This window comes from Chelonia mydas, chromosome 11 (genome assembly GCF_015237465.2).
Source record: "Chelonia mydas isolate rCheMyd1 chromosome 11, rCheMyd1.pri.v2, whole genome shotgun sequence".
Lineage (NCBI taxonomy): Eukaryota > Metazoa > Chordata > Testudines > Cheloniidae > Chelonia > Chelonia mydas.
Genome location: NC_051251.2, coordinates 33577578 through 33591612, shown reverse-complemented (window position 1 = coordinate 33591612; position 14035 = coordinate 33577578). Strand labels below are relative to the sequence as shown.

At 41.0% G+C, this 14035-nt stretch overlaps 1 protein-coding gene across 5 annotated transcripts in view; it reads right to left on the bottom strand.

Moving 5' to 3' along the window:
* Positions 1–14035, bottom strand: part of SLC4A10 (solute carrier family 4 member 10) — a 266531-nt gene that overhangs the window by 163089 nt on the left and 89407 nt on the right. For all 5 annotated transcript variants that reach the window (XM_037912746.2, XM_007056647.3, XM_027819028.3 and 2 more), the window contains exon 2: positions 13169–13250. In XM_037912746.2, the coding sequence (XP_037768674.1) occupies positions 13169–13250 (82 nt within the window). The remainder of the gene's footprint in view (positions 1–13168; positions 13251–14035) is intronic.

Below are 14035 nucleotides of genomic sequence, written 5' to 3'. Positions count from 1 at the left end.
GAGTCATAATTCAAGTCTCATTAGTTAGTTCTTATTTCTCATTTCTTAGCTAAATGTAAGCTAACACATTTATCCCATCTTTCAAATGCCTCTTTATTCTGCTATCCTCTGTTCTTCAGTCAGCTTTCAATAATTCAGATATTATAACTCACATTAATTATAACTTCTTATTTTCCATAGTCTAAAACAAGACAGCCGTAATTATATCGAATAAGAGGACAGATATCATTCGACAGCATGTGAATAATTTAGAATTCAAGAGTATCTACAGTGTTCTATCCATTTTATTTTAAATCTTTGTCTAGTTTAACAATTGTTTGACATTCAGATAAGAACTTTTAGAAACATAACATTAAATTATACTTTAATCTTTTTAAATTAATGTTTTTTTCTTTTTCCCTCTTTTTAAAAAGTGAAATTTTTGGTGTTCTGGAAAGATATCAGTTTGACAGAATTGGAAAATTAATTCTGTTTATCCACAGAATGCAAACAGCCTTGGCCATCAACAAGGCAAGCCTCCACCCTCTGCATTGTCAACACTGACCTGACTGGTCACTTCTAGGAATGACAGGCTAGTTCATTTTCTATGTGCCCAGTGTTGCATTTCTTAGTGAAGTCAATGAGAGTTTTGCCTGCATACAGAATACACAACTGTATTCTACATCTGTTCAGTCTTCTACAAAGGCTGCCAAAAAGGAGTGTCAGCTATTGACTACAATGGGGTATTGTTTTATAAAGACTAGACACTGGACTGAGATTACCAATATGAAGGTTATGGAACAGGTATCAGATGGTGGTAGCTTTCAGAGAATCTGAAAGAGACAAAGAAACTTGAGGCTTCTACTGACCGGAACCACCTTCAAACTGTTGACTTAACTGTAAAAAGCTTGTATATGGCACTTTTTCATCTGTAGATCTCAAAACACTTTAGGAAATGGAGCCACAGTCAGGTGAAGTGACTTCCCTAAAGTCACCCGGTAGGATGGCAGCAGAGCCAGGAATTGAACTCAGGTCTTGCAAGGCTCAAGCCTGGGTTCTGTCCACTAGACATACTGCCTCCTGGTGAAAGACCAGACCAAAATTCAGTGGAAGTGAATTTAGTTAGAGTCTTCTTCACACAATCTCATCAAAGAAGAATGAAAAAAAAATATTGTCAGTACTGAAATTGGTAGCAAACGATCAGGAATATTCTAGAATACCACGTTCTACAGCCCTTGCTAATAGGATAAGAACTCCATCAGTCTTCCTTTATGTCTTATGCATAAATATGTACCTTATCTGCATCCTCTGATTTTTGTTTATCCGGGTGCCAAATTCTTCTTGTGTGGGATTCAGGTCCCTCAAGTGTCACATGCTTTAGTGAGAGTTGAGGGTACTCAACAACTTTTAGCCGTAGCTGAGCTCCTTACAGTGTCAGTTATCATAACTACCATAAATGATGAATAAATTATCTTAAGATTAAATTAAACAAGCCTGCTGTAAGAAGAGCACAGACAATTCCATTAGCTATATCAATTTCCAACCCGACTATTATTATTATTCTTTGTATTATGGTGTTATCCTGAATTTTGACCTGGTTCTGTTATTTAATGGTCTAATTATTCCTGTAAACGGATCTTTTTTTACCATCTCAAGAACAGCATCAGAACTTCTTTAGACATAGATCTATGTTGTCTTTTACAATATGCAGAAAGGACCTTGTATGCATTAGTAACAATTATATTGGATGGCAGCAACTCTTGGCTTTCTGAGACTACTAAGGGGGCTTCTTGGCATAGGCAAGCCAGAAAATGTCTGCCCAATACCAGCTGTAAGCATCCAGTTACTGAACATTTTGCTGTCTTTAATATGTTGTTACTCTGAGCAACCGTCTGTTCTGCCTGGATGGTAGATCTGGACTTGCTACTGGTTGTATCTGCCAAGTGGCAATCACATAACAGCACCAAATAAAATACCTTACAGGCTTTGGTGTATGTAAAATGTTATTATTCTTATATGCACTGAACTTTTTGCAACCTAATTATTTGCTATGAAGTCTTTAGACAGGTTGGGCCTCGTTTGCAGAAGTGACCTCAACTCTAACTGTAACCAGTGGAGGCTGAGAGTGCTTAGCTCCTCCAAATTATAGGCACAAGGTATCTCAAAAGTTGGTCATCCAAAAACGATGGCAACTAAATCAGAGGCCATTTTGGAAAGCACTAGGCTTAGCTCCACCAGGAGTGGATGAAACAAAAAGGCAGAATAATCTACTTATTTACAGAGAATTCAGTGAGCAACCTTGAGCTCCTGAAATAGAACATACGTTTGTTTTGCACAAAATTATAGTTTAAATTGTATTGCAGATTCATAAAAGACAATACGAGCTGAAGGCTATTTAAGCTAAAGTGAAAGTCTTCTGAAGCTCCTTAAGAGTTGGTTGGGAACACAGACATTTTTTCCTGCTGTATATTTCAACAAAAATGAAATAAACTTATCTGGGTCTAAATTTTGCACATATGAATTTGGCTTTTTGAAAAAAATTGAAAACCAAAATATTTTGGATTTGGAAATCTTGCTGCATTGTCTCATGGGAGTTGTAGTTCAGCTGCTTCATGCTCCCATTCTCCTCTGCAAGCCAGGCTCTCTGATTGGACTACATCTCTCATGATGCACCACTGTCTCCCTTCATGGGGATAGGAGATGGCTACATCATGGAAGTCCCTGGCGATGGTGTACAAGGGAGATTTGACCAGCTGGGAAACCTGGTCCATAGAGCAGAATGGGGTCATGAGGAAACCAAACTACTTTCCCTTGACGCACAGTGGCAGGATATCAGAACTGAAATATTTTGGTTTTCAGCAACTTGGTTTTCAATGAAAAAAAATCAAAAGCTATCCTCAGAAAGCAGACATTTTGTGGAAAATAGTTTAGTTGAAAACCCAATTTTCTGTCAAAAACAGTTTAACAAAAAAATTTTCAACCAGCTCTATTCCACAGGCATATTACCAATCCTAGAAACTTGAGGTTTTCAGACTGTGGCCTACACACAACTTGGTGATTCACAGAAAGCTAGTAAGTCATAGGTGGGCAAATGAAAGCTATCCATAAGAAACCTGTGAAATATTATTTGGAATTTATAGTACGTCCAGGAGTACCACCCACTGCTAGACTGCAGAGCAAGAAAAGCCATGACTTTGTTGCAGCACAACTCCCGAATATCCTCAACATGAGAGGAGAGAGAACAGTCACCGGAAGCCCTGTCCAGCATTCTAGCAGAATATCAGGACATATTTCAAGGCAAGCTGAAGTTAAAAACAGACCCCCACATGCAGCCCATGAGACTACAGAAATACAGAGTTCTATTAGCTCTGGTAGAGTCACTGAAAGACAGAACTAGCAAGCCAGCATCATCATACCCATTGAAACTAGCACAGAGTGGATCAGCAACTTATTTAGTGGTGAGAAAATCTGCAGGTTAATTGAGCATCTGCACTGTTCCAAAATCAAAACCACTTAACGGCACTGAAAAGAAGTAACTACACAAGAACAATGATTGATGACATACAACCCAGTTTATCCAGGTTAGTTTGTGATGTCAGGAATCCTATTGAGCTAGATGAGACATCCAGTCACCTGACAACTCTGCCACGTGTTTTGGCAAATATTGTTGAGTACGAATGCCAATTGATATTAGAGGTGTTCCAATGCAAATGAGGATTCCAAGACATTGAGATTGTATCTGATGACATTCTTATTGTAGGAGAAGGAGACGTCAAGGGAAAGGCAATATAGGATCATGATACCACTTCTGAAATGGTGCCAGGAGTAGAATATTAGGCTGAATGAAGAAAAGCTGAAGCTGAGGAGAACAGAGGTTCCCACATCAGACATCTGTTGACTTCTGAGGCACTCTAACTACACCCTGAGAAATTTAGAGCCATTAAGGAAATGCAGAGGATGTGAAGGGAATCCAGTGATTGATAGAGATGGCCAATTCTCTTTTCAGCATACACCTATCAGAAATCTGTGAGCCCTTGAGACAGTTAACACTCACAGATGCAGTGAGGGAATGGTCAGAGACCCAAGAAGAGGCATTTGAATAAAATGGGGTATTACAAGCAGTGAAAGAATTTATACTTCTGGGTTAGCCAGATTGCAAGAAGCAAATGCCACAGGTGATTACCTCCTACTACCAGGTGAGGGATGAGTTGTGTGTGCAAGATGGGATATTGTTAAAGGGGACTGAGCAGTAATCCCAACTCAGTTTTAAGAGCTGACGTGATGAGACAGGTGCATGCTTCATACCTGGGGATAGAGGCCAGAGAGTAAATCGTCTGGCCTGGCCCAATTGAGACTGGAACAGTGCAAGGTGTGTAAAGAGAATAGTGATTGACAAAAGAAGATTCTACAGCCCCATGAAATCCCAACCTAACCCTGCAGAAAAGTCAGAACAGAGCTTTTAACTTTTAATGATAGGAACTACGTGGTCACAGTAGATTACTACTCCAATTTCTGGGAGGTGGACTATCTGGAGGAAACTCAAGCAAGAACCATGATCCAGAAACTGAAGGAGCATTCTGCAAGGTCTAGCTTGTCTGACACTCTGTGCTCAAACAATGGCCACAGTACTCTTCAGCTAAATGAAAACGACTCAGTGGCAAATGGGAATATGAACACCAATAGCTTCCCCGGGATACCTACAAAGTGACAGGAAGTAGAGCCACAGTAAAGACAGCCAAGAGACTGATGGCAAAGGCAAAACAGACAGGAAGGGATCCCTACGTGGAAATGTCAGAACATCACAATGCACACTTCCAAAAACTAGATAGTAGCCCAGCACAGGGACTGATGAGTTGGAGAACCAAGACATTGCTTCCTGTGAAGAGTAATCGGTTTCAGCCCAGTGGAGGAATGACATACAGTACCCAGAAGCAATTAAGAGAACACCAAGCTAGGCAGAAGTCTGTTACAACAAAGAAGCCAATAACCTGAGGCCATTATGCACAGGTGAGCAGTTTGGGGTTCAGCCATCAAAGAACCTCACAAAACAATGGCAAAAGGCAATAATCCAAGCTGCAGTGGGACACAGGTTATAGTAGCTACAGACACAGTAGCTACAGACATAGGACAGTAGTAGAGATGAAACTGAAGACAACTGTGGAGTAGCAGCAGACAGCTAACAAACACGGATGGACAGGGCCAAGGTTAGGACCAGGTGGAAATAGAAAGAACCTCAGCTGCCAACTGGTCTGACCCTGTTGGTCCTCTATATTGCTTATATAGAGGCAGCAACAGACTAGAAGGCAGTCCCCTTCCAACAGCGATAACATAGAGAAGAAGTCAGGACTGGTTTGGAGACCAACATGCTTGAAGGAATATGAGGCCTAACAGGCTGCAATGGGCTGGTGGACCCATCTTCCTAGGATGAGCTATGTACTAGTAATCTCTGGCCCCAGCAAGTCAGCAAATACTTGCCCAAAAGGTACAACACAAATAATTGTAAAAGGAAAGATGTAGCAACCTGCATAGAACTTGGAGGGAGGAGCACAGATTGAGCATAGGTTGCAGGAGAAAAAAATTTGGAGGAGGCGCCAAGGAGTCAGTCTTTGTGCACATGGCTAGAACGCTAGTTGCAGTTGCAACGTTGCTATAAATAGTTCTCTTTATTAAGAGCCAGTTTAGGTTACAAGTGTTTCCTTTCATGTTATTACCCAGCACATAGTACACGAAACACTTTTGTTCCTCTCCCAGTTCTCAGATGTTTCTTTCTTTATCACCTTTTCCCCTACTCAGTCTCTTCTGCTTTCCACTTGCTCCCATGCCTCTCCCCAATGCTCCTTGCAACTCCCACTCACTCCTCTCTCATGAGTTCCACTTGTGTCAATTACTCACCCCACTCTGGTCCCTCATTCTGGCTCCCTTGCCTCTTTCCACCTGCTCTTTCACATAACTTTTCCCTCAGTCCTTCCCCCTGCTACAGGAATCCTTCCCTCCCAGCAGCCACTCTTCTTCCCAGCTGCTACTGATTTTCTCAACCTCTTCATAGTAAAAGTGCATATTTATGTTGCTGTGTGTCATGGGCTGTACTTTTAGAGCGCTATTGCAAGGGGAGAGCAGGCACAGATGTCCTTCTATGGTGATAGGCATCACCATAAAGCCAGTTGCAGAGTGTGGTCCTCCAACTATAAGTCTTTGCATAGAATCATAGAAGATGAGGGTTGGAAGAGACCTCAGGAGGTCATCTAGTCCAACCCCCTGCTCAAAGCAGGACCAACCCCAGCTAAATCATCCCAGCCAGGGCTCTGTCAAGCCTGACCTTAAAAACCTCTAATGATGGAGATTCCACCACCTCCCTATGTAACCCATTCCAGTGTTTCATCACCCTCCTAGTGAAATAGAATCCTAAGAATCCAAAGAACCTGGACTGAGTGCTCTGGATTCTAAACGAAAAGGAACACAAAGTAAAGAAGATCCCTCTATGTCTCCAGTGGATCCAGTTGGCAGTCTCTTTAGCCATTCTGCTACTAAGCAGCCCCTGCTTTGTGGGGCAAGGGAGCTCTGTTTACCTCTCTGTGTTGGCCTGCACTGGGCTTGGATCCTCCCTTTTAAGGAGTTGCACCCCTCTCTTTGACCAGACTCACAAATGCACCAAGCGGGGGTTGATTGTGTCCAGGGGAGCTCTTTAACTTCTTCCTGACTGGAGTGGGAATGGACCACAACATGGAATAGTAATATTTGGAGGAAAATTATTAACACTTCATCGGTGTCCACAGTGAACTTTATCCTAGTGATGAGAGATCTTAATACCCCTTTTTAAAAAAAATGAATCACTTTTCCTTAATTTTCCATTGTATGGATCTTTTCCCTCCCTCTACTGTCACATAATGTCCCCGGGGCATCTGCAGCAATTGCTTTTATGAAAAAGTAAAATTAAGAAGTTATTTAAAGTATTTAAAGCATTTGTAGTTATTTTGTAATGTGATTTAAGAATAAGGAGGTGGAGCAAATGCAGTTGTATCGTATGTCAAGAATTATAACATTCATAAACCAGTCGGAGAACATTTCAATCTCTCTGGTCACTCGATTACAGCCCTAAAAGTCGCAATATTACAACAAAAAGACTTCAAAAACACACTCCAACGAGAGACTGCTGAATTGGAATTAATTTGCAAACTGGATACAATTAACTTAGGCTTGAATAGAGACTGGGAGTGGATGGGTCATTACACAAAGTAAAACTATTTCCCCATGTTTATTCCCCCCCCCCCAACACTGTTCCTCAGATGTTCTTGTCAACTGCTGGAAATGGCCCACCTTGATTATCACCTTGATAAAAGGTTTCTTCCCCCTCCCCCCCCCCCGGCTCTCCTGCTGGTATTAGCTCACCTTTCCTGATCACTCTCCTTACAGTGTGTATGATAACACCCATTGTTTCATGTTCTCTGTGTATATAAATCTCCCCACTGTATTTTCCACTGAATGCATCCGATGAAGTGAGCTGTCACTCACGAAAACTTATGCTCAAATAAATTTGTTAGTCTCTAAGGTGCCACAAGTACTCCTTTTCTTTTTACGTAAGAGAACAGTATCTCTCTATAGTCTCATTTTGTCAAGGGTCACAATACTCAGACTCTTATCAGCTGTTCCAATGTTTCAGTCATTATTCCTGGCAACAGTGTTCACTTATTGCCCCTTTTCTGCAATGAGACAGTAAAAAAAAAGTTTTATCTTCATTTTCTCATCTTTATCCCTCATGGTCAGCTCCCTAAACAGACTCAGTTGTTGCTTCCACTGCTTCCATGATTGTGCAAAGCTTTTTGTCAGGAAATCCAGCATTACTGGATGTCTGAGTCTCTTCATGCTGGCTGTTTGTTTGGTTTCTAGGTGCTGCTTTTTTTGCCCTGTAATCACTCTCTCTTCCTTGGTGTGGGTGACACTAGACTTTCCACTGGCACCATGTTTCATGTAATGTGTGTGGACAGTACCAGGAAAGGACTCCAGGTTTCTAAAACTAAACTGTCTCACAAAGAAAACTATTTACAGTGAGGCTGCAACTGCAGCTAGCATTCAAGCCTTGTGTAAACATATTGACTTCCAATTTGTGCTTCTCCCTCCAAATTCCTTACAGGCTGCAACACTGAGTAGTATAAGGTGTTGGATCTATGCAGAGGCTCTGCCCTTAAGAGCAGTCATGGGCATATCTAGATACTATTAATCATTGAGCCAAACCAGCAGTGCATGGAGCAGTTATTTAGTCAGAATGAACACCGCTGGAGCACTGGTAGACAGAGAGCAAAGGCAGCTAGCAGCAAATTGTCTGTATCCAGAATAACAGGTTTCAGAGTAACAGCCGTGTTAGTCTGTATTCGCAAAAAGAAAAGGAGTACTTGTGGCACCTTAGAGACTAACCAATTTATTTGAGCATGAGCTTTCGTGATGTGCATGTCTGTTCCATGCACATCTGCTCCCAATTTAGGTTAGTGCAGGAACTGGTCCTTTATATAATGAAAACATTTCAGTACCCAGTCCTGTAATTCTTACTTCAGGCCTCTCTCAGTGTATGCGCAGTGTGCCCAGCAATTTGATAGCATCAGCAGCAGCCAGGTGAAGAGCCGGTAGCCCACCATTGAAGTGAGTCAAAGGGCACTCATCAAGGATATGCGACATAGTCTGATGTTGACTGTACCTACACCATGGGTAGAGAAACCCCATTTGAAGAGACTGGTCACACGATTGCCCTGTCCTGTTTGAAACCGATTCACAGATAACCACAGGTACCTTGGCAGGTCAAAACCTGGTGGGCAGATGGTTGGGTCAGTGACGAGAGAGTGGTTAATGACTGTCGTTGTTGATCATTCATTACACCAAGCAGGTTCCAACATCATGTCCTGTGGTGGCATAAGTAACTATAAAGGGTGTTTAGAAGACAGGAGAACTGATGGGTGGTTGAAGAGATCTGAGTACAGAGGCAAGTGCTGTTCTCACGGATCTTAGTCAGAAGCATGATGGAGGCCCCCCCATGGCAATTATGGGGAGGTGCTATGTTACTAAGTATTGGCATCCATGGCAACAGAGTTGCATGTAAAGTCCCGGTAACAATGCACATAGTTTGTTAAGCTCTACATCAACCTCAGGTGAACTCCCATTGATCTAAATGTGAATGCAAAAATATTTCAACAGGAATTTTGCCTGCATGAGGACTGAAGGATTACATATACAATGTGTGACTATATCGAAGTGCTAGACTTGTTGCTTAGTTTTTAAAGATTAATTTCTCTCTTCATTCAAGTAAGTCAGCCAAAGGATTTGCTCTATATTAGTTTCAGAGTAGCAGCCGTGTTAGTCTGTATTCGCAAAAAGAAAAAGATGCATCCGATGAAGTGAGCTGTAGCTCACGAAAGCTTATGCTCAAATAAATTTGTTAGTCTCTAAGGTGCCACAAGTACTCCTTTTCTTTTCGCTCTATATTAGTGACTGACCATAATCTTGTGAACTCTATGAAAATTAACTGCAAGAAAGAGAGTCACTTGTGCTGAGAACATGAATGCCAAAGCTTTGCACAGAATCTATTTCTGAATTGCTGTAGTGTTTGAGGGAAAAAAAAGGACCAACTGCAAGCTCCTGAACTTACACTGTGCAGACAGATACCTGAAGTGAATAAGCCCATTTACATGCACACCAGGCTAGTGGGCTTTTAACTAGACATGTGCACTCTCAAAAGCACAGTTGAAGTGTGTACTCTGTGTTCTTACACACATAATTTAGACATGCACAAATGTCTACCTATAAAATATTTGCTGATGAAAATCTGGCCCAGGATGTTTTAAATGGAAATATCAGAAATATAAACTAACCTTTTCGACAAAACAACACCAACAGCTGAAAACTCCAAAATGTCCAGTTATTTAAAATGTTGGGAAAGAAATCTTTCGTGGCCTAAGAAAATTCATTTCAAGTTTCAGTCTAAAGTAACATTCAGTTCTTGAACCCAGGTTATAAATCCCTGAAATACAGAATAAGGCACAGACAGACCCTTAACAGTTTCAACACTAGTGCCCTGCTATAATACTGAGCAATTATTTATTTACATTTTTAAAACACAGTAAATGTAATTAAATAAATGTGTTGAAGAATTAATGTACCTAATTGTCTAATTATACAAAGTGAACTAAGCTACATAATTAAGAATTTAATTATGTAATTACATATAATATAACTGAAGCATGTTATATAATTAGGGAAAATGTAAACTTTTACCAGAGAATCCATCATAAGTTACATTGGATGGGAATAAGACAGGCACACTTCTGAGTAATGTCCACTCTCTATTACAAGAGCCACTGATTTATCTAATTAGGTGGTAGAGTGCCTGGACTTGTCTGTGGGACAAGCAAGGATTCTATTAACAGCAATGGGATCATTCAAATTTACAGCATATTCAACCTTTTTTATGCCACTTGGCATTTCTGGAAGTGGCAGTTATGTATTTAAAAAGATATCAAGTTGATTCTAAGCAATCTCTCTCAAAAGCTGCTACATCAGAGTATCCTATATCAAGTAATCAATTTTTATAACATAGTTAATAACATTGTGCCATTATTTTAAAAGAGTAGTAGATTCCCAAGGCAAACCGCAGGATTTTTTAGTTTTCCAAATTACTAAAACTGAGTGAAAGTTTCTTCAATCAAAATTTGTCCAGTTTCCAGAATGTTCTTGGAAGCAAAATAATTCTTCAAATTTTCAGTGAGATTTCACATTAGTGTCTTTTTGCTATTAGAGCAGGAGGAAATGCATCTCTGGAGCACCAAAACTATTTGTGAATTGTGTTGAATTCGGCAAATTGTTTGAGCAAAAGAAAAAAAGAAAGGCTGGAAATTTTGAACCATTTTGATTTGATGTGTGATTTTGAATCAACATTAGAAACATTTCATTCAATCCAAATGAATTTTTTTTGTTTCATCGAGAAAAATAAAATAAATCTGTATTGGTTAGAAACAAACCAAATTTGAGGGTATTTTTCAGTTTGGTCACCTTTTCCTTTCCTTTTCAAGATGGACTCAACTGTCAACTCAAAAGAATATTCACTCCAAGTGATGGCAGGTGGCATTTTGATTATAATGGCCAGCTTTGGGTCACCCAAAGGGATTGTTGGTATCTTACACTGGCACAAGCTTTTTCCATCATGGAGCCTCGGTGAAACAAGCCCCATATCTACATTCCTATATTCTTCAGAATTGGATTTGACTCTTCTATCATGATTAACTGTTGAATTTTGTATATCTATTATTTACATAGCCCCCAAAAACATGCTGGGCATTTTGCCAACAAATAAAAAGGCAGATCCCTGCCAGAAAGAGTTTGCAATATGTACATTATAAACTGAAGCATAGGCCACTTCTAGAGGAAGAATACCAGATAAAGTGGATTATTAGTCCAGTGTGATATGGTGAACTCCATATCTCTAAATTACCTGCTAATCCTTGACATTAAAGGGTAGTGTAAAGTGCCCTTTCAAGTGAGTGACAGTGCACAACTCTAAAATGCAACATCTATTTTGTTTAATGGGAGACCTGAATGTGCAATGATAGCAGGACTGGGCTCTTTATGAAATAACCATGTATTTTAGGACATGCATTGAAGCCAATCAGTTTACTGGAGCCCAAATGCTGCAAACATTTATGCATGGGCAGGGCCGGATTAACTCTCCTATGGGCCTGGGGCTATTAGATTTTGTGGGACCCCTGTATACAAGTCTTTTTCCTAATTTAAAACAAAATGATCTCAATTATGGCATTGAAGCTATTAACGCTATACTAAACTTGCCTTTTAATTAACATAAAGCCATCCTGTGGTTACATTTCAGTCTTAAAACATGTAGAATATAGTTATTTCAAAATAGCCTACTCCTTACCTTAGAACAGCTGTTATATTAGTTTCTTTCTGAGAGGGAGTTTGGGTGGGGGGGACTCCAGGGGGGCTGGGGCAAAGTGTTCGAATACAGGAGAGGTTGTGGGGTGCGGACTCTGGGAGGGAGTTTGGTGCAGGAGGGGATTCTGACCTGGGGCACGGGGCTAGGGTGCAGGCGGGGGTGTGAGATGTAGGCTCTGGCTGGGAGGTGCTTACCACAGGCTGCTCCTGGCCAGCGGCACAGTAGGGCTCAGGCAGGCTGACTGCCTGCATGCCGTGGCCCCATGCCACTCCCGGAAGCAGCCGGCTGCTGGCACATCTCTGCATGCTCCTTGGGGTGGGGGACAGTGTGTCTCTGTGCGCTGTCTGTGCCCACAAGCGCCACCCTCACAGCTCCCACTGGCTGGTTCCTGGCCAATGGGAGCTGCGGGGACAGAGCTGGGGCGGGGGCAGCGCGCAGAGCTGCCTCCCCTCCCCCACCCCAGGGGCCGCAGAGATGCAGAGAGAGCAGCCAGCCACTTCTGGGAGCGGCATGGGGCCACGGCATACAGGCAGCCTGTGTGAGCCCTGCTGAGCCGCTGGACTTTTAGCAGCCCGGAGATTGCAATAGACTGTCAGAGGCTCCAGGATCAACCAGTCGATCGCAATCAACGGGTTGGTGATCACTGAATTGTATATAATTATGGATTTATTTTTGCGGGGCTCCCCTTATTCCAAGGCCCTGGGCTGCAGCCCCTAAAGCCCTTGTGTTAATCCGGCCCTGTGCATGGGCATAGCTTTCCACACAGGTACTCTCACTGGAAAGAATTACTCATTTGTATAAAGTTACATAGGTGTATATTTGCAGGATCTGGGCTTAAAACATCCTCAGGAAATCTTATCCCCTATCACCCAAGTTTTAATGTTGCTAGAGGAATACGCAATATTCCTCCTTTAAAAATAGTGGTCTAGATTTTGCCTTCATGTACACCCTGGTATACCCATTGAAATCAATGAACATGTGTAATGCCAATAGATGCCAGTTGTCAGGATCAAACTGCGGAAGCTCAGTGCATGAGCCTCTACCGCGTGAGCTAAAAGCCAACTGGCTGTTAGCTAAGGCTGTAGAGCAAACTCATTTTATCTCTCTCTTTAAGTGGGCTCGGTGCCACTAGGTGGGACAGAACACCACACCCAGAGGGGTGTGTGGGTTACACACACACAGGTTTATATGAGAGTGGAACTGTGTCCAACACTTTGAAAAGAAATAGACAATGAAATGCACAGGAAAATAATCTCTCACCTTCCAAGTCTTCCTTTTCAAAATGCGTTTTGAGAATGGAACGAGTGCCACCTCTGTCCACGACAGCTTCTTCATCATTTCTCTGCAAAACAGAAATATATGTATGTAGGAGTCTTTTCTTTTTGTAACCTGCTGGCAAGATTGGAGTGTAAGTATAAATAATTTTAATTTTCACTTATATGATTTTTCCCTCAGACATAAGGTTTAAAGAATCTCTTTTCTCATATTAAAATCTATTCTTTATATGGCAGCTTTTATTCTGCAGTGTTTAAAACTGGCTTTGATGTGAAGAAATTAGATCTGTTGTGGCACCATGTGAAATGATGTGTAAACTCTGGTTTCTGGGAAGCAAGAAAATCATGAGCCAGTAAAATTATGCACATGATGAAGGAAGAGGTGACCAGTTGAGGCAGTTACACTATTGTACTTTTAGAGAAACAGCTGTATGCATGCATTTTTGGCTCTGGAAAAAGAACTTCTGTAAACCGGTTGACATTATGAACTATGCACAAAACAGAAAAATCATAAACATTAACAGTGTTAATACAATGGTTAAATTGGAGAACATTAATCTCAGTAAAAATGTTGATGTGAAAAAAATTCTAATCCCATGAAAGCAATTAGTCTCAATTATTAGATGAACAGTAATGCTTTCACTTGTCTAGTTTCAGCTTTACGAATGGTTTATAGTTACACTGTACACAGTGTACTCTAATTCTATATATTGCATGCAAACTACCTTCTATTTTTTTTTTTTTTTTGGTATACTGAATGCTCTGATTTTATGTTGTATTTATATCATACATTTTAATAATGTAAGCAGTCAACTCTACATTTTGACTATACTTATACTATGATAGTAAATGC